At 38.1% G+C, this 21,462-nt stretch overlaps 1 protein-coding gene across 2 annotated transcripts in view; it reads right to left on the bottom strand.

The window, feature by feature from the left end:
• Window positions 1-9,276, bottom strand: part of LOC145982223 (zinc phosphodiesterase ELAC protein 1-like) — a 53,211-nt gene extending 43,935 nt beyond the window's left edge. Inside the window, exons 1-2 of one of the 2 annotated variants that reach the window (XM_083115792.1) lie at window positions 9,173-9,276; window positions 2,865-2,972 (exon numbers count right to left, since the gene is read on the bottom strand). In XM_083115792.1, coding sequence (XP_082971918.1) covers window positions 2,865-2,946 — 82 coding nt within the window. In that variant the 5' untranslated portion in view covers window positions 2,947-2,972; window positions 9,173-9,276. Of the gene's footprint in view, window positions 1-2,864; window positions 2,973-9,172 lie in introns of those variants that run through there. The other variant, XM_083115793.1, reaches the window with a different exon arrangement.
• Window positions 9,277-21,462: the final 12,186 nt, after the last annotated feature.

Raw genomic sequence — 21,462 nt, 5'->3', positions numbered from 1 at the left:
CATGCTTCCTTAAGGCACGAGTTGAACTGATGGAGGGGAAGGTACTTCTGGCCAAAGGTTCTTTTCCTTGTGGTTGCTCTATATCACCTCTTCCTGTACATCAAAACGTGGCTTTCATTTCAATGATTTGAATAAGCTGAGGTGTTGAAAATGGTAGTGTTGAACTGGCTGAATTCCCAGGTAGCAAACTTCTATGCAGAGGTTATTAAGAAGCTTGTTCCAGGATACCAAAAGTGCTTGGAAAATAATGGTCACTATTCATGATGGATGCGGTAAACGCAGTTTAAAATTTCACGTAAGTAATGGTGACTATGTTGAAAGATGAAGTGTTTATGTATGTTTCTAACCACTATTACGGTGTTGTTACACTTTATTTTTTGTTTGATATAAACAATTGGCCCTTTTTTTTAAATGCACCTTATCTATTGACAAAATGCTATGTTGGATATATAGCTTTATTAGTACACAGAAGTAGTAATTAAGTGTCATAGTGAAACTGTTCTTACTGATTTTTGTTGGTTGGCTATTCTCTGCATTTCTCTTCGATTCTAATCTGGTTACTTTACACTGATTTTCTACCTCTTGTATTAATCGCAACAACAAGGATGAATGATGAAATGGATGGCTGTGCTTGGTACACCGAACACGAACATCATCGATAATAAAATTGGTATTTTTTTAAAATTTGTGCGTTTACTCACTAAATATATTCACAGTATAAAAAGTATAAAAAACTTACGTGAGTGAGTATAATAGTCGTAAAACTTCTTGCAGACGATGTTCCCGAAGCTATGCTTCGCTTCTTCAGGTCTATCATTCTGTATGGTAATATGGGTACACCGTTCTTTTAGAATTATCTCTTAGCCTTCATGGCATTTTTAACTTCATGTAATTTTAAATTTCATATCCCAATACCCTCTTTTACCTAATCCTGGATTCATTTTTACATATATGACGAAGTATTTTATATACTGAAAAGATAGACCTGAAGAAGCGAAGTGTAGCTTCGCGAAACGTCGTCTGCAAGGAGTTTTACGACTATTATACTCACTCACGTAAGTTTTTTATACTTTTTATACTGTGAATAATATTGGTGAATGCACATTTCTTTTTCAGGGGGTGAAGGGGCTGGAATTTTAAAAGTTATATCATATAGCTGCATTCTAGGTACGAGCAGGATACACTACAAAATATTATGTAACTGCTATTTTCGCCTTCATTTTAAAAGTTGTTAAGAAACAAAAATTGTATTTGGAGGGTCATTTTAAGGAGAATTTGCATTCACCACTTTGATCTTTTCCCAACTTCTTTCGTCTGATAATTTTGTGCTCTCACAATTTTGGGAGGGGCTGTAGCCCCCATCAGCTCCCCCCCCCCCTTGCATATGAGAGTGCACGTATCCTATCAAATATATGACATGAGGCTTTAAATGACAGTAGCAGGGTGTCTAAATTTCATAAAAACAAAATTTCAAGACTTTTCCAGACAAAGTCAATAGGGGCACCGTTAAATAATACTAACCACAGGCCTAATTAGATGATTTCATCAACAAAATATAATACTATTATTCATGTGCTCGAACGTTTTAGCTAACACCACACTTAGAATCCTAATTAACCAAGTTAAAAGTAATATTTGAGAAGGGAAACTGAATAGAAGTTGACTGTTGGATAGGGGCATCAGGGGTGTTCTGCCATGTCCTTTTTATTTAATTAATTAAAAAATCATGAGATGTTTATTCTTAGTTAAATTAATTAATTCCTTCTTTTTTAAGTCCACTTTATGCACAGATAGGCTAATTGGGACAAGACCTGGAATTTTAAGGTGGGATCCACACAGTGGCATATGCTGGATTCAAAACCTGGGCTATCTCTTCATATCATAATGCTCAAATGGGAGGCTCTTTTATGTTCAATTTCTTGGATTTTGAAGTGATGTGACATTGTGATTAGAAACTACCTTACAATTTTCAAATAATTATAAAAATGTCACTGTTTCATTAATATAGAAAAAGGTAAGGAAAGGATTTCAAGTATTTCATGGTCATTTATAAAATATAGAGGCCCATATTGTGAAATATTTATATAGGCTTATGTGCGAGAATAATTACATATTAAACTTCTTACCTCGAATATTTCATCTGAACAGGAACTCCATTCTTCTCTTACAGACTTCTGTGGTAAAATCGTTATTAGTGCAATGTACTATGATGCTAGGGGTCCCGGGTTCAAATCCAGACCTGGGCATTGTTATTCTTTGTGAATGTCCCTTCATCAATTTGATCGTATCGTCAGTGATCCTTGATCCTCGTCGTCGCGATTAGCTAAAGTGGCAGAAAAGCGAGGCTAAATAACAAAACTAAATCAAATCCATTCTGCTCTTCTTTGGGAGATCGAGGTGAAAACAACTCCCAATCAGAGGAGATCGAGGTGAAAACAACTTCCAATCAGCAAAATGTAAAATTCAGGAATGTAAAAACAGGACTTCACCATTATGTTTCGAGTAGTTTGGCTACAAAGAATTGGTTGCCTCCATTTCATTCCTATCCTGTACACATACAGAACACAACATTTCTATTATTGTATATGTGCATATTAATATGAAGCACTGGATTCAGGACTGGATTCCTCATGTGCTGAGAAGGTGCAATATGAACATGGATCAGGAAATGTGCAATTCCTAGCAAATACATGTATTGAAGTTGCTATGATCATACATGTAAGTCATATTACTTAGAAATTATGCATTTACAGACCCGTACTGACATAGCTTCCTTTTCTTCTTGACATACAAGGAATGAATTCCTGAAGCTTTGCCCTGTATTTTTGTTACACAGTGTATATTCTATTAAATTTGATTATTACCTTCGAACTGTAAAGCTGTGCACGACACTCCCCTGATGGCAGTGGGGTAACAGGATGCTGTTCCCAGAAAGACGAGCCTCATGGTCAAATTACCAGCTTCCAGACTACCTGGGGAAGAATATTAAGAGATTTGCCATCAACTTGGGCTATTTTCAAAGACAGTTTTCTGAAGTACAGACAAAACAAATACGCAGTACAGTCAATAAGTTTGTGGACTGGGTGCATAGTGTCGCTGTGATGCACTACAGGGGAAAGGTTGCACCATGGGATGGTGCCATATCAGTTCTTCTCTTGGTCCAGCAAGAGGCAGTTGCATGCATGCAGTGTAAGCAGAACTACGGTCTCTGTTGTGAAGGGTAGTTAAATACGAGAATGTCGCAGTTTGAGCAACGAGCAAATGTCAAGTTCTATTAGGCAAATCCGCCAGTGAAACATTTCAGACGATGAAGCAAGAGTTTGGCAACGATGCTTGGGCCACAGTGCTGTTTAAGTGTCACCAGCGCTTTGTGCAGAGAAGAGACAGTTTGGAGAATGATGTGCATGCTGGTTGGTCACAAACGAGGTGAACTGAATGCAAGATCGAAGAAGTTGCAATGTTAGTGCATGCCAAACACACATAAATGGTAGACGATCTTGCAGCAGCAGTAGGGATTAGCCATGGTACGTGCCACATGTTATGCCAATGTTGGCAGATGTGCATAGTGTCCAATTATTTTGAGGGGTGATGTGGATCTGTGTAACTATACACCATGTTGCATGGCTGCCTACACTTGAGACACCAGTCCATGAACTTATTGATTGTGGTAGTATTATGACAATCTTGCTATGATAGAGGAATTAAAAATTAGAAGGTATCGTGAATCAGTTTCAAAATATCGATCAAGTTGGTGCTGAGATGGTCCAGGTTTGAAGTTATTCTGAAATAATAATAATAAATTCTTTATTTCCGTTAACCCATATATGAGTATGGAACATATCATACAATACAGGATTACAACACTATATTTGTAAAAAGAAGGTTATACAGTGCTCGATCTTTTAAGTACTGTTTCATTGCTTTGATTTGTTAGATGTGTATGGGGAGTTCATAATACAAGGCTAGTATAAATGATTCATTCGATTTCAAAACACTGTATTTTCCAAAGTATTGCACATACAGATACGAATGATACACGAAAATAACTGTAAACTTACCAAGTTAGCATCATGACACACCAGTTGGCAGCATGAGTGCAGTGCCTGTATAAAATGGTGACAAACCGAGAAAAGAGTTCTTGTGTGTTGGAATACGCGAGATGTTCATCTGTTATTGCAGAGCAGCGTGCATTCAGAAGAGAGTAGAGAAAAGAACCACCATGTAAACAGAGCATTTGTTTACGTACCCCCACTGCCAAGAATGCTGGTAGAGCTCAGGGAGCGCATCAATGCTTCTCTGATGACCACTGATAGGGGACTGCTACAAATTGTATGGAAGGAACTCGACTACCGCTTGGATGTGTGTCATATGGCCAGACGGGCACACACAGAACATTTGTAGAATGTGAGGAAAGCTTTGTGAGTTTACAGTTACTTTCATGTATCATTCATATCTGTAAGTGGAAAACTTTGAAATCGAATGAATCATTTGTAGTAGCCCTGTATTTTAATCCTGCTACTTGCGGTGCTTTAATTTGAAAGAGTAAATCTGTGTGATTGCATGAGAAAGTTCTCTTTTTGAAGTGTGTTGAGCTGATGGGCCATCAAGTTGTTTTTTTTTGTTGTTTTTTTTACCATGTATTCAATACATAGTCAAGATTTTATTTTCTCGGAATGATTCTCTACTGAGCCTTCTATCATTCTTTTAACCCTCCTTCAGTCGCACTTGCAAAAGCAAAAACAAAGGTTATGCTGTATCTGTGAGATACTAGTACGGTTTTACTAAAGGCCGAATCACACGGAACTGGATTTCCAGTAGGAATGTCCTAGTTGGTGCTGAACTGGCTACCTGGGTGGAAATCATGGCCACTGGGCTGCTTGCTTGACTGGTTCTAACAATTAGGCCATGTTCTAATTGAAACTGGCTTTCCCGACTGGATTCTGTGGAACAGCCAATCAGAGTGAAGTTTGCCAATGTGACGATAATCTGTTACTTTGCCAAAGAAAAGTTTCTTGTCTGCGGTTTCAGAGTGTTGGTTGCTTTTGTTCACTTCCCGTTAAAGAAAAATTAAGATATGATGTGCATTCGTGTTCAGTTCATTAATATTTAGGTATGTATGCAAAAGGATGAGATTTGTACAGTCATGGACACTTCTGGGTTGGAACGATTCCATTGAAAGTTAATGGAATTGTTATAACCCAGAAGTGTCCGTGACTGTACGTGACAAATATGATTAGCAATTAATGAAAATCCTTATTATTACACGTGTATTAAATGTTTGACATTTATTTTTTATGAATGAATCCTGTGAATCTCGTGGATGACTATGCATATCCGAGTTCATTAAAAGCTTCTTCAGTACACATTGATTACTATATTTTCTGTATTGCCAATTTCTAGTTCATGCCTTTCTTTTTTAATTGTTAATAACAGCAGGGTACTTGTTTACTATCCTTCGGACACATTTATTTATTTTTACAGAAGAAACTACTCACCGTAATAAGTTCCTGTAGCATTGTCGAACATCGGGAAGGTGTTTTGTGTGATGTGGGAATGTTTCATAGCTGAAATTCATGTTGTTCGTTGAAAATTAATTTTCCAACGGAGAATAGCTAGCCCCACGAACCATTGGCGCGTGGATAGGTTAGTTCTGTTAGGTTACGAAACATAGTTCAAATGTGGTGTCGTGTTATATCAGGATCTAGAAATTGCAAATAATTGCAAACCATTGGCGCTAGCCCCACCAACCATTAGCACTAGCCCCATGAACCATTGGCGCGTGGTTAGGTTAGTTCTGTTAGGTTAGGAAACATAGTTCAAATTTCATCAAAACAACGTTGATACACTTTCAGGAATGTTCCGCGAAGCAGATACGTAAGTACGAATGTCAAAAATTGACGAAACGAAAAAATTAGAGGTGTCCGAAGGATAGTAAATTTTTACCCTTTTGGGAACAAAAGTGTACCGACAAGTACGGTAACAAGTGTCCTGTGAGGCCAAAACTAGCAGGTGGGTAGCCAGTCCAGAGCCAACTAGGACATTGGAAATCCAGTCCGTGTGATTCATTTATTATTATTATTTTGCTTTTTCATTGTTGACAATTTCAGTGTAAAATGGCCTCCTGTGCTGTAACTGGAATTTCTTCAAAATAAATAAACTTATTTTTAATTTGCATCTTATTTTATTTCAGTAAAACATATTGACTCTCATGCAGCATAAAAACAATGCTTTAGCACTAAATATGCTAGAAAATATATACATACGATATTGTTTGCCCCCCAACCTTGGACGTAAATCAATTCTAGGGGGAAGGGGGGCAAATATTGAAGTAAAAAAAAAAGCAGGGACTACCAGAATCTAAGAGTAGAAGGACAAGAGTATACATAAGATGAAATTAGGGTAACTGTATGATCTCGGGACAACGCATTTCTTCAATTTTACAGAAGAAACTACTTACCGAAATGAAGTTCTGTGACATTTTGAAAGTTAGTGGAGGTATTTTCTTTCATCGTTGAATCTATTGGACCGGGAATTTATGCATTTTTTGAAGACCATTGCCGTTCTTCCTCTACGTGAACCGGATGTTGATGACGAAACCTCCTGTCAGTGTTTCCAACCACACCGTTGTTTTGCAAGAAGATGAAAAAATGAAATATACATTCCTGATATAACTACGACCCCAAAGTTTTACTATGTTTGCCTAACCTAACCTTACCGTGAATGATTTGTGGGGCTGTGTGTGAATGGTTTGTGTGTAAGAAGGTTGGAAACACTGAATTCCACAATGCTAGTCAAGCTGTGCCCGCCATATTGTGTGTTACGGAAGCAAACAAAGGAAGAATAATAATTACTGTTAATGTTAGAAATTGAAATCATTTTCGTGAGAAAAGCAAAATCTTACCTTAAAGAATGTTTCGCAATGCACAATAGTTAAGTACGAATGTCAAAAATGACGAAATAAATGAGTGAGAGGTGTTGTCCCGAGAACTTACAGGTAATGAAATTTGTTTTCACGTATATCTTGCACTTTTTCTTCCACACAGACAAGGGTACCTGCAAGGGAAGAGGGCACAAGAGGCAATAGCCCTATCAATTTAAAATTTTATAAACATAAAATTACTTTTTGTAAAATTTTCTTGATAGCTTCGCTCGCAATATCTGCTTTTCTTACAGTGTCGTTAAGTTCAGAGGCATGAACAGTCTAAATTTTAAATATTGTAAAAGAGAATGCAATGGTGGGTAACAGTTCGTTATATCAGAGACACATTAAAATCGGATATTTTGTGTTTCGCATAGTTCACACTTAACAATTGTGTATTGCGGAACATAGTTCAAGGTGCCATTATGCTTTCTTAACACACAATATGGAAGGCACAGGTTGACTACCATTCTGGTTATGCAGTGTTTCCAACCTTCATCAAAAAATACCTAGTATCGTGTTCGTCACGTGTGCAAATTGTACATTATGCACGGGTAGCTGACGGATAGCCCCACGAACCATTTCCGATAAGGTTAGGTTTGGTTAGGTTAGGTAAGCATAGTTTAAAAAAAAAAAAAGGTTGGAAACACTGACAGGGGGTTATGGAGCATCCAGTTCACGTAGGAAAGCAATGGCAATTGTGCATCAGTGAGATATTTCTCTTGCAAAATACATGATTTCCCAGTCAAATAGATTCCACGATGAAAGAAAATACCTCGACGAACGTTATTAACTTTAGAGAAACTCATTTCCGTAAGTAGTTTCTTCTGTAAAAATGAAGAAATGTGTCTCCGATATAAGGAACTGTTACCCAATGGTGCCCCATGAAATTATTTGCACCCTATTAAATCAATATTGTTTTCAGTTTGCAAAAATTTAGATCTAAAAATTTTCTTCCTCGGTTAGTTTGCAATATGATTCTTGATTGAGTTGGGGTTTAAATCCATTTTATGCACAGTAAGGCTAATCCGGACTGGACCTACAGTTTAAAGTGGGATCCGAACCATTATTTGCCTCCACTGGGAATCGAACCCGGGACCTTATGCACAGTAAGGATAATCTGGACAGAACATGATTCAGTATGACTGAAGATGACCGGACCCCTCTCCAATTTTCTTCATATTTGGCATACTTACTAATTGAGGCCTGCTAATGACGAATCTGAAGTTAAAATTTGTCGGAAACGTCTAGAAATTGCAAAATAATTGTGAACCATTGATGCTAGCCCCGCGAACCATTGGTGCTAGCCCCACGAACCATTGGCGTGTGGTTAGGTTACGCAAACATAGTTAAAATTTGGTGTCGTGGTAGTATCAGGAATATATATATTTGCTTGTGAAACAAAAAAAATTCGCAAAAATAGACTGTTTCCATTCCGAAAACTAACACCTTATTTTCGCTTATTTTGCAATTTCTAGAAGTTTCCGACCACTTTTAACTTCAGATTCGTGATTAGGAGGCCTCAATTAGTGAGTATGCCAAATATGAAGAAAATCGGAGGAGGGTCCGGTCATCTTCAGTCGTTCCCATGATTCTTTTCTGTAACACATTGTATATTACCAGAGGGAGAAGAAAGACCAACTATGTACTTCAGACTGTTGCTGCCAAACAGTTTTGTCTTAAATGCATGAACAATTGTTCAGAGAAAATTTACATGATTTTTACTGTTGGTTTCTTATGAGGCAGAAGAATTGATTATGCAATGCATCTAAATAATATGTTGTATATCAAAGAAACTTTGAATGTGTACACAATTTAGTGTTAACATGTTGCATAGGTGAAACACATATGTTGTACATGAAAGTTATGCATGTTATATGTACAAAAATATAATTATATTCATCATGCATTCTCCTTCAAAAGTACATTGTGCGGGAAAATTTACTCTAATAATAATAATATTTACTCTAATAATAATAATGTCATTATTATTATTGGCACATTTCTCTGTACTTGTCCCAACCCCACACAAAATTTTTTGGTTGCGCCTCTGACCTGACATGCGTTTGATTGATTGAGTTGTTGTTTTAAGCCCACTTTAAGCACAGATAGGCTAATCGGGACTGGACCTACAGTTTAAAGTGGGATCCGAATCACTATGTGCCTCCACCGGGACATGCGTATGTGTATTGACTGTATTGTTTTAGGGCTGTTTTAATTATTACTTAGTGAACTGCTTATTTATTTACTTACCTTATTGATGCCTCTAAGTTCTTTCTTGTTTAATTGACTTGATAAAACATACGAAAGATTTTACTTAAGCACGTCGCCACTATATAACAAAAGAAATGAGAAAAATAAAGGTGTGCTAGTTCTGGCATTCATTTTTTTTAATGAGCAATTCTACATGACATACTAACTAACTCTCTAGCCTTCTTAAACCCGAAGGTTTATGGCTTTAGCCAGTGCCTTAGCGCAGATCTCTCGTGCCCCTGCAAGTAAATATGGGGGGGGGGCTTAGTGAAAAAAATGTCGAGAAGATGCCACAGTGGGATGGACTCACAATAGTTAGCTAGTCCCTGCCCCCCTCAGTTATTTTTTGATTTGATTTATTTAATTTTACTTCACGTTTTGTACCTCTTGGCTAATTTGCGAAGATGGAGATGAGTGATGAAATTGATGAATGGACATTCACAAACAACCACGCCCGGGCGGGATTCGAACCCTGGACCCTTGGCGTCGCAGCGCGATGTGCTTGGAATCCAGGACCCTTGGCGTTGCAGCGCGATGTGCTAACTAGCCAGACTCAGGGTCCAACCCCCTCAGTTGTAAAATAAATAAACTTTTACTGCAAATACTCAGCCTTCCCATTTTCGTCATCGACTTAGGATCTGTATATTAGTGTGGTAATTTCTCGAAACTAAATCAGGATGGTCTTAATCTACTTATGATCGTAGACATCATCATATGATATGTTACTGGGAACCAGATTTCTGATTCGCAAATCCATTTTTTAAATAAGTGACACTATCTGTTAAATTTTTGCGATTATGTATGCAGTGGCGGATTACCAAATAGGCCCACTAGGCAGCTCTTGGGGGCGGCAAATCTTTTTTCCAGAATATCAAGAATAATAAAAAGTGTCTTACGTACACATTGACAATTTAGACCTATGAAACCAATGTTTCAAATCAACGGTTTGCAACACTTTTGCTTCATACGAAATAAACCTTGATGTATCAGATTTATATGTTATCAAGAAATGTTTCGTCTGCTCTGCCTCCTTCAGTTGCCAATCAATTTGTTTTTAACCCGTGCTGTGGCTTTTATCGCTTACAATTACAATGCAAGCCGCCCAGCCTTTGTTGGTTTGTTTTTTGTAAATACATACCCCTCGATCTTCCACTAAGCTTTTGTTAATGGCCAGGAAGGAAAGAAGACTGATTGTTTGAAACTCGCATCTGTAACAATGCCAGTCTTAAAAAAAATAAACACATAAACACTGCTTATAAGTGAGTGAGTGAGTGCAGCTTTCGCGTGGACCGCAACTAGTTTTTGTCTTACTGTATTCTCTGGCTGGTGCATTCAGTTTGTTGCTAGTGCGTTTGCGATTTGGTGTTTTTTTTTTTTATGCAGCACGCAGCATGAAGCGAACAAAGTTAAGTGGGGCGGCTTATCTTAAACTTGCAAACGAAAAGCGTGAAGGAGAAGCAATCTTACAGAAAAAGCTTGATACAGTGGACACGTTTTTTAGGCGAAAGGAACAAGTGATTTCCGAAAGCAGTTCAATAATTGAAGTGGAAGCGGCTACATCGAGTGAACTCTGTGAAACGCAAAATGTCGAAAATATTGTGGGTTTAGTGGAGGAAGAAAGTGCACCTGAGGTAGTGTCCCCTCAGTTCGTAGGAGTTTCTGATTGTGGCAGTGAGAGTGCAAATTTCGTTAGTGACGATCCTGCCGAGTGGTGTCTGAATGAGTCTACAATTGACATTCTTCTAAGACGTGGAATTAATCAGAATGCTGAAAACGATTTTTCTAAATCGCAAAGACCCATAGCAGGTAAGAAAAGACTTTTTAAATAATAGTGTTTTTTTCGTAAACTTGTAAATGGCGAATCAATTTTGCGGAATTATTTGGTATATTCGTGCAGCACTGGTGCCGTTAATTGGGCATCATGCAGGTTGTTCAAGGGCAGGATAAACATCGCAACTCACGGCATTTCAGACTGGAAAAATATTTCAAATATTCTAGCATCACACGAAAATCCTGATACTGCCAAAACTCACAAGTTCTACACTCCAAAATAACATTATAAATGAGTCACTTAACACCCTCAGTACAAGGCCACTGCGGCATGGAATGTGAAAATGGCGATAACCAATCATTGCCTGGCCAAGGGGGAACCACATTGACGCCACCCACACGGTCGGCGGCCATCTTGATGTCCGCCATCTTGAATTCAACTTCAGAATTTTAAATGGGAAGGGGGTCGTGCGATATATCAAAATGGGCTAGAATTTCACGAGAAATGCAATGGTGAGGTTTTTTCGACGTATCTTTAACCAGTAAAATGTTATGACTGAATTCTTGTACCAATTGCTCCTTTTCGAGGTGTTAGAAAAATGCCTTAAAATTTGTTTAGCGCATCGGTAATGCATCGAGATCAAAGTGACGTCTAGGGAGAGAAGTTCGCATGCCATTGGACACGATTTTAATCGGATACATCCATGAGCTGCGCATTATAAATGGTTGTCGCGAACAATTTACAGTGTGACGCTTCCATTGAATTAAAAGTCCTTCACAGTGACAAGGCTAATGTTTATGTTCAGAAGGAAGTTTATAAACAGAATATTCGATGCTTTTTATCTGATAACCCATTTTCGACAGATCAAAGCTGAATGGTTAGTGTTGGTAAGTTAATGGTGTGGGGTGCTGTGTGGAACACGATTGGTTAGTCAATTTTCCATCAACGGAACCTTAAATGCTTAAGGCTACTTGGATTTGTTAAATAAACAGTTTTTTTCATCCTTGCTTATGAAAGAAGGTACTTTTTACAGAGTTTTTTTTCAATAGGGAAGAACACTTATGGGAACGTTATGAACCTGTTTTTGTCCAAAGTTAGTTATCAGATGACAAGGGTCGCATATTCTGTTTATGAACTTCCTTCTGAACATAAACATTAGCCTTGTCACTGTGAAGGACTTTTAATTCAATGGAAGCGTCACACTGTAAATTGTTCGCGACAACCATTTATAATGCGCAGCTCTTCATGGATGTATCCGATTAAAATCGTGTGCAATGGCATGCGAACTTCTCTCCCTAGACGTCACTTTGATCTCGATGCATTACCGAAGCGCTAAACAAATTTTAAGGCATTTTTCTAACACCTCGAAAAGGAGCAATTGGTACAAGAATTCAGTCATAACTTTTTACTGGTTAAAGATACGTCGAAAACACCTTCACCATTGCATTTCTCGTGAAATTCTAGCCCATTTTGATATGTCGCACGACCCCCTTTCCATTTAAAATTCTGAAGTTGAATTCAAGATGGCGGACATTAAGATGGCCGCCGACCGTGTGGGTGGTGTCAATGTGGTTCCCCCTTGGCCAGGCAATGATTGGTCATCGCCATTTTCACATTGTAGCGGTTCGTGCCTAAAATAACAGGTGAAGAAGTATATTTATAGGCAATGAAAACAAATAGTAAGTGCCAGTGCCCCCCCCCCCCAATTTAAAACGTCTTTTTTGTCTTCATCCGTCCATCTGGAAAATGGTGTCTGCAACAAATTACACACTAAGTCATTTACTGGGTTCATTGTAGAAACCACAGCTCAACACATGAACACAAAACACGATAGGAAACGCGAAACACACACGCGGAACAAGATCTCGCGAGAACGCGAAGATTTTGCCACAAGCACTGGATGCGATGTTTTCTCCGACGAGAGAACTGCTTCATCTAGAAGGCGACACCCGTTCAAGGCCAACGCTAGGTGATGTCACCGTTGCCATGACAACCGGCTAAGTTTTCCGCAACCTAGCGGTGTTTGCTCTTGGGTTGGGACGAACTCAATACGTGCGTAGCGCCGAGCGGCGTGTTATTTGAGTATTATCGTGTGCGTTCTGCTGGGAAATAGTTTAATTTAACAAGCAAATGAAAAATGTCAATATTAATTTGAAAATTAGGTGAAAACATCTGCACTTGTTGCACTTGGCCAGCCGCCACTGTCCATGCCCCAGTGGCCTTGTACTGAGGGTGTTAAGTGACTTATTGAGCCATCCTGTACACTGACGTGTGTGACACAGCAAAATCATGTGTTAAACAAGGACATGAATCTACAGGAGTACAAAAAGTAACATCCGTAGAGAAAGAATGCATCTCAGCTGTGAACAGTTGCACAACAAACTTCCAGCAAACGCGAGAATACTTTCGTCAAGATTTGGATAGGCTCTCCTTACACATGTCCATGCTTGGTGATATCGCCAAACAGATGAAAGTGGTTCTAACTACCATGCGTGACATAAGGAAGTTTCTTTTGGAAGACAGCACCCTCCAGGAGCTTCTGCCTGAAGTTGCCAAATTCATGATGGTCCTCCGCACTGTGCTAGTGACGACAGCCACAGCCGAAAGGTTATTCATTGCTATTCGCCGACTAAAGACATATTTGAGATCTACAATGGGGCAGAAGAGACTAAACAGCTTAGCGGCACTCCACATACATCAAACTGTGCTTGGTAATTTGGACCTGAGACCGCTCGTTAATGAGTTTATAAAAAAATAACCCAGTGCGTAGAGCAACTTTTGCTATATTCTTAAACATGTTCATATGTTTTTGTTGTGTATGTCACTTTATATCTTAGTGTACATGCTAATTTTTCTATTATTGCAAAATTCAATTAAAAAAGTAAAATATTGTAGCAAGAACAAAAGAAAGTAAATCTATTTTCCTGCGATTTGTGTTAGCATGTATGTAAATAATTAAATAAAAATGTTAAATATTCGTTATTTTATGGGTACATCAACACTAAGGTTATTTTCAACCCGTCACATGTCTGTTGCGGACATTAAAACACACCCATGCCCTCGCCGGGACTCGAACCCGAGACCTCTATATCAAAGCGAGTTGAGTCGACCACCCAACACGCTCGGCTACCGAGGCCGGCATAAAACTGTTAGATTAGCCTCTTAATGTAAATACATACTTTTCAATAAAAATGTTAATTATCTAAAAAAACAAATGAGCAGACACAAAAGACATATAGAGACTTTGAAACATTTTCTAAATGTTTTTCATGTTACATTTCATTTGCATGAGGAATATGCTGGGTGAGTTTGTTAAAAGAGGCCCGTGGAAAATGTGCTCCTTGCATGTAGGCAACCCTGGTACACCGAAGAAAAGAGTGGGGTTGAGATCAGTCCAGGATATGAGTGCCTAGTAGTTTAGACAACTTGACATAAACGTAAATGAATGAAACATCTCTTCTATAAATACAGTACAGTGTGACAACAACCTACCTACAGGAGGTGCTGGAATGTCCTCCGTTGACCTCGAGGCACGTGTGCAGACGATACCACATGTTCTGAAAAGCACGGGCGAGGACATCCTGAGGAATGGCCTGGATAGCTGTGATAATGTTGTCCTGGAGTTCTTCGAGTGTGTGAGGTTTGTTGCTATACACCTGTCCCTTTAGAGCTCCCAACAAGAAGAAATCACAGGGTGATAAATCTGGAGAATGAGCTGGCCAAGGTTGGTTCGTGCCACGACTGATGACGCGATCATGCGGGAACACTGACTCAATGCGCGTGATCGCTGCACATGCTGTATGCGCCGTGGCTCCATACTGCTGAAAGTAAGCGTTCCTTCGCTCATCCGCAGTCAGTTGTTCAACAAACACGTTGAACATGTTACTGATGCAACGAGCCGAGTTCACAGTCTCATGGAAGTACACGGGGATGATGCGGCGTGACGACACGCACACCAGACACAGAGTTGCTGGGCGTGCAGTGGAACCTCCATGAAGACGTGTGGATTGTCACCTGACCAGTGTCGCGTGTTCTGGGAGTTTATGTACCCTGACAGATGGAACCATGTTTCATCGGAAATGAACAAGTAACCATCCAGCAGCACTTCCGGAGTAATATTGGACAGAAACCACTCACAAAACCGCACGCGAGCTGCTTTGTCCACATTCCGCACCTGATGCATCACGGTTACTTTGAATGCGTGCAAGTTCAAGTCCTGCTTCAGGATCCGCATAGCGGTTGACTGGGAAACCTGCAACTGTTGTGCCAAACGCCGAGATGATTTGCGTGGACTGCGTATCATTAGCTGCGCTGCGTCCCCCACCTTTGCCTCAATCTTTGGACGCATTTTTGGCCTTTTCAGCACGGATTCGGTTTCCCTCCATTTTGCAATCAGATTTTGCATTACTGATTTGGTTGGGGCCTTCGCTGGAACTCCATTCACCGCGAACTCCGTCGTAAACAAATCTGCACACTGTTTCCAAGAACCGAGGCGTGCATACGTCTCGACAACAAAGATACGGTACTGCACCGTTAACACCATGCTGACCCACCAAACCAGACTCACAACTTTCCTCGCCGCTGAACTGACCTGCACGCTGCCTGCCTCAAGGTCACTACTGGACACTTTCTTTTCAACCCCCTCTATGTCATGTTGTCTAAACTGCTTGGCACCAATATCCTGGACTGGTCTCTACCCCGCTCTTCTCTTCAGTGTACCAGGGTTGCCTACATGCAAGGAGCACATTTTCCACGGGCCCTCTTTTAACAGACTCACACAGTAATAGCTGCTTAAAAACTCCTATACGAAGACGTAATTTTTATTTTTAAAAAAGGGAGGGAGTGAGTCATTCATTAATTTATTTCAGTGATCAGAGCCCCCCCAATAATTTTGACAAGTCGGCGCCCCCGTCCCCTAGTAAGTCTACATCATCTGCATATGCTAACAACCGTGTCACACCATTATAGTATTTTAGTCCTTCATTAGTTTCCTTTACCTTCCTAATACCATATTCTAACGCAAAATTAAAGAGCAATGGAGAGAATGCATCTCCTTGTTTTAACCCATCATGAATTGTAAATTTGTCAGATACAAAACCAACACAAATACTGTATTACTTTGTTTCACTGTTGCATACTTTTATCATATTAATGAGCTTCTTAGGTGTTTGAAACTCAGGTAATAATTACATAATTTATCTCTTTTGTCCGAATCATATGCTTTTTTTAAAATCAATGAATAGCTGACGGACATTTTCAGTGGCGTACGCAAGGGGGGGTTACGGGGTTTAAACCCCCCCCCTTGAGCTTGTGAAATATTATGAAAAATGCTGTGGAAAAAAATTTAAATGGCCAATTTACCACAGTCAAAGATCTGGGACAATACTATTACTATTACTACATCTACTACTACTACTACTACTAATAATAATAATAATAATAATAATAATAATTTGAATTATTATTTCCATGTAGCATGGAGAAAAGCACAGCATTCCAAGCACACGCGTCTTTCAGAGTGATGCCTTGAAAATAAGCACAAGTTCTTGAAAGTGAAATATGAGGGTAACTATGATTTAAAAGAGAAATAAAATGTTTTGTATGTCGTACGCAGTTTTTTTTGGGGGGGAGGGGCCGGAATAGTAAATGTGGATAACACATGGCTTCGTTTTGGAGGGCAGGATGCATAATAAAATACTTCGTATTTTTGGAGCTTTTCAGTCTATTAAAATTGTATTCAAAGACAAAAATGGTAATCGGGGCTCACTTTAAAAGAGGTTTCGTATTTACACATTTTGATTTTTTAAAGTTCTTAACGGATTTTTATTTGAAAATTCTGATTTTCTCAAAATTTTGGTAGGGGCTGTAGCATCATCGGTAGAGGCATGCATATTTCATTTTTGACAAAAAGAAAACGAAATTTGAAATAACACATTGCAATGTTAATTTTTAAGGTTTCTGAAAGGTGTGAGGTGCATTTTCCTACCCTGTTTTGTCTCGAAATGATGCGAAATGAACTGCAAAATGCTAAATAGACTCTTAAACATGAAATTTACCGTTTATATACCGACGCGACACTTTCTGAAGTCTGAAGTATCCTGTGTGTTATGCAATTCACGGAAAATTTATTAATTTTGCTGTAAATATTTGAAATGCAAAAATGGACTCCTCTATACAGGAATAAACTTAATATTCTGGTAATGATTTAATGTGCTATTAGAAGGGATATGTTAATTTTGTGTAATAGTGCAGTTTTTAAATCAATTGCGATTATATTCACATTTTTAAAACCAAAATGTAATTTTATATACCGCTTTTTCACCGCTATAACAACGAAATTTCATTTTATTTACAGCTTTTGAACCCGAAATTGACTCTGTTTTTATACTGAAATTTTGCTTTTTTATTTACCAAAAGTATGTGCCTCTAACCATCGGCCATGCCTCTACGTACGTCAGTGTTCAAGGAACATGTATTTTTTTTTTTTTTTTTTGTGAACAATGAGAATTAACTAAAGAAAGTTCTTGGTTCGTTGTTAGAGGCTAATGTATAGACAAAGGCTAGGCGGACAAGAATACAGTCACCATTGTATTATTTACCGCAGCACGTTTGAATGTCTCTCTTTAAAATGTCTCACCTTGTTGACTAGACAATTATTCAAAGACAATAAGCTTAACTATTGGAAAATGTTTTGTTGGTAAGAACAGTGAGACAATCCAGATGTGAATTATCGGGGACATTTATAAGGGGAAGAAGCCGGAAAAATTCCAACCAATTTCGGGAAACGAATCCGGATCTCCCGCATGATTGTCAGATGCTCTATCGACCAGACCACCGCAGCTTCTTGGATGAGTTCCATACTTTGATTATTTCAATTTATTTTAATATGTTTTCTTGTTTTATGGATTTTCTTCACCTTGAAATGTCTCACTTCGTTGACCAGACAAAAAAAAAAAAAAAAAAAAAAAAATGCTCCCAGGATTTGATAAAAATTGAATGATTAGAAAGTAATTTCTTTCTATTGTTTTCATAAATGGTATATTTATGTATATCTCTACTACATAATAGTAGTAGTGGTATTAGTAGTATTATTAGTAGTAATTCAGCTAATTAATTAATTATAAGTATTATTAATTAATTGTGATTATTATTATTTAATTAAAATATAATAAATCAAAGGTAATGTGAATTTGGAGAAAGTTTTAGAAATAACCCCCCCCCTTGACGAAATCCTGCGTACGCTACTGGACATTTTGATTATATTCCCAATTTTTCTCAAGTGTCTGTCTGATGTGAAAAATTTGATCCGTTACATTTAAATCCACAGTGAGAATCACACTGATATGGGATTAGTGTTGTTAAAAGAATGTTAGATAATATTTTATATGATGCTGAGAGTAGAGAAATTTCATGGGAATTATTGGAGTTAATTTTATCACCTTTTTTAACCATGATGGATTCTTTCCATTGTCGAGGGATTTCTTCTTTTCTGGTACTGGTTCACTATGGGGGTGACACCTATAAGTCATATATTTCGAACCTTTTTACATTGCTAACTTAAGCCCCTATCACACGGAACTGGATTTCTATTTGGAATGCTCTAGTTGACGCTGGACTGGCTACCCATTTGATAGTTTTCGCCTCACACGGTACTTGTTATACCGTACTTGTCGATAGTCTTTCGTTCCCATAATGGCGGCCGCGCGAGATGTAAACAACGTATCACTTCACACTTTTAAAATACGATAACTATCCAACCGAGAGGAATATCGCATAGCATTAAATGGTTTTAGGTAGAGAAGAACGGCGCTGATAAAATACGTACTTTACAACGTTTACTATAGACGTATGGAAGAATATTTTAGCTTTTTCAATTGTAAACATGCCTTTCGTGTTGTATGCACTCGGAAGCCACAGACAAAAAAAAAAGGCTACTTTACAAACTCAGAGAATATCTTCACATGGCCGAACTTTGCTCTCATTGGCTGTTCCACAGAATCTAGTCGAAGAAGTTAGTAGCAATTAGAACATGTCCTATTCCTCAAAACCAGTCAAGTAGTCAGCCAGGCGGCCATGATTACTACCCAGAAAGTCAGTTCATCGCCAACTAGGGCATTCCAACTAGAAATCCAGTTCCGTGTGAAAGGGGCTTTACTCTTTTGGAATGCGGAATATTTCCTGAGGTGAAATAATGCATTTCTAAAATAATGTATATTTCTTACATTTACGAGTACTTCTTGTTACCTTACACACATTATGGCGGCAGTGTACTGGTTCATCGCACGTTGTGCGAGTGTTTTGTCAATTTATGCAGTGTTGCAATCTTGTTCACCGGAAAATACCTACTTTTGTGCCCGGTTTTGAAATTATGCTAATACCTCGAAGCCATTGGTTAGCCCCAAAAACCATTGACGTTAGCCCCAAAAACCATTTTCCGTAAGGTTAGGTTAGGCAAGCATAGTTTAAAAAAAGTTTAAAAAAATTAAAATACTCGACATGTCATGTTCTAGTGAAAACACGGCGAGTTTGAAACACTGACTATGGGGTTTACGTCATCTAACACACGGAACATTGTGATCTCGTGTAGAAAGCAAATGGTGGCAGCAGAAACAGCATGTCGGACAGAGATTTTCGCAGAAAACAACATGTATTCGCATTAAAATGGATCAAATTAATTTCTTAAAAGATCATTAAAGTAAGTTCTTCCATCTATGACAAGTGGAAAACTATTTTGTTTCATTATGAAAAATATTCTCCGTTAATTCTTTAGTGTGTGCATGACAAAAAAAATACATTTTTTTAAAAAAAGTAAAACTGGATTAAGTTTTGTCAAAATAGCAAAATATGAGAAAATAGGTCTCAAAAAGTAGGACGTCCATTAAGGGACTTTTGACACCCTGTATATTCAAGGAAAGATGAAAGAAAAAATGGTAAACACATACAATAGTGAAGATATACTTCTTGGATTTCTCTCCATAATTCAAATGAATGATCTTGAACATAGAGTTTATGAATTTTTAACTGAAGAGAGCACTGCTTCTTTATTCTAATGAGGGGGAGAGCACCTCTCTATATCTCTCTCCCCTCTTTTATCTGTGTTTCTTTCCCTTGAGAGAGAAAGAATTGCCCCCTCTTTTTCTCTTTCCAGGGGGGGGGAGCAGGGGGTCCGGACTCCAGTCAAGCACACTTCTTTCTTCTTGGCTCACAGGGGTGTTACAAAATCATGTGTATATATGATCTCTGTGTTTAATGTCTTGTTAGAAAAGTTTTAAAGCATTTTTGTTTATTTTGCATTAAAGTTTCCTTGCATAAAAACGTGAATTTTCACACAAGCTAGAACTAAAAATTGTAAAAATAAAGGAAATTGTGCAAAATGAATCGAAAAATCAATGTCATTAGAGAAACTATGACTTGAAGTAAATCTTGAACAGAATGATCATGGAAAATAAATGTTCCATATGGTTCAATAGAAATATAGATTTCATAGAGATTGAGAAAAACCTTGAACTACATGGTAGGAAGTAATTTGAGGAAATAAAATGGAATAAAAAGTATGGTAGCTTTGTACTCAATTCTTCTTTTGTACACAGTGGTATTTATTGCTATTTTCTTTTCTAGAACCTACTCATGAATTGAAGTTCTTTTGCATACTATATGGATGTAACACAAAGATGTTCTCATTCATTTGTATTTTTATATTAATTTACCATATCATGCATGATTTTGTACTCCAGCTCGGAAAGAGTGCAGTTTGGCTGTAAATCGATGTTGCCATCCATCTAGCGACAGAAGTGTTAACTTGATCACAAGTCTTAAATATGGAATAAAATTTATTATAAATAATATGTAGTATCACTCACAATATGTTGCTATGATTTTCACTATCTTACCCAAACTCTGTACACTAATGTACATCCAAAGATACAAAACTTCTTGTAGGGTAATAATTTCAGAGCCTTTCCAGTAGCAACAATCTTCACAAGAAAAATATGCACACAGTTAAGACAAAAATATATTTTTATTGGAACATTCCTATTTTTCTAATGCTCATTAATACTTCTTGTATAGGGTGACCAGATGTCCTCTTTTATCTGGTCATGTCGTCCTTTTTAGGTGTTTGTCCAGCGTCCGGGCAGATTTTTTAGAAATCGGTTACATCGGTAAATGTCCTCCTTTTTTGGAAAGAGTATGGCATCGACCATTGCAAATGTGCTGCACTTGGGGTGCGTTAAGTATTCGAGCAATGCTCACGTAGCATCTGGGAGCTCAACACGCTCACTTTTCTGTCTGAGTCATTAGAAGGATGTGGATTTATAGGCACTAAAAACCTCTCAAATGGGCACCAATATGATGAAAATAGGCACTTAAAAAGGCACTATATATTAAAAAAAAATGCACGAAAATAAGCACTCTAAAATTAAAAGGAACATTAAATGAATGAGAACTCTTTTCAGTTTTTTTCTTACAATATAGAGTTCATGCGCGTGCACTCTGGTTTGTGCGTAACATCACCCTGGCC

This window comes from Lepisma saccharinum (genome assembly GCF_977018435.1).
Source record: "Lepisma saccharinum chromosome 15 unlocalized genomic scaffold, izLepSacc3.1 SUPER_15_unloc_1, whole genome shotgun sequence".
Lineage (NCBI taxonomy): Eukaryota > Metazoa > Arthropoda > Insecta > Zygentoma > Lepismatidae > Lepisma > Lepisma saccharinum.
This window is presented reverse-complemented; position numbering and strand designations above follow the sequence as displayed.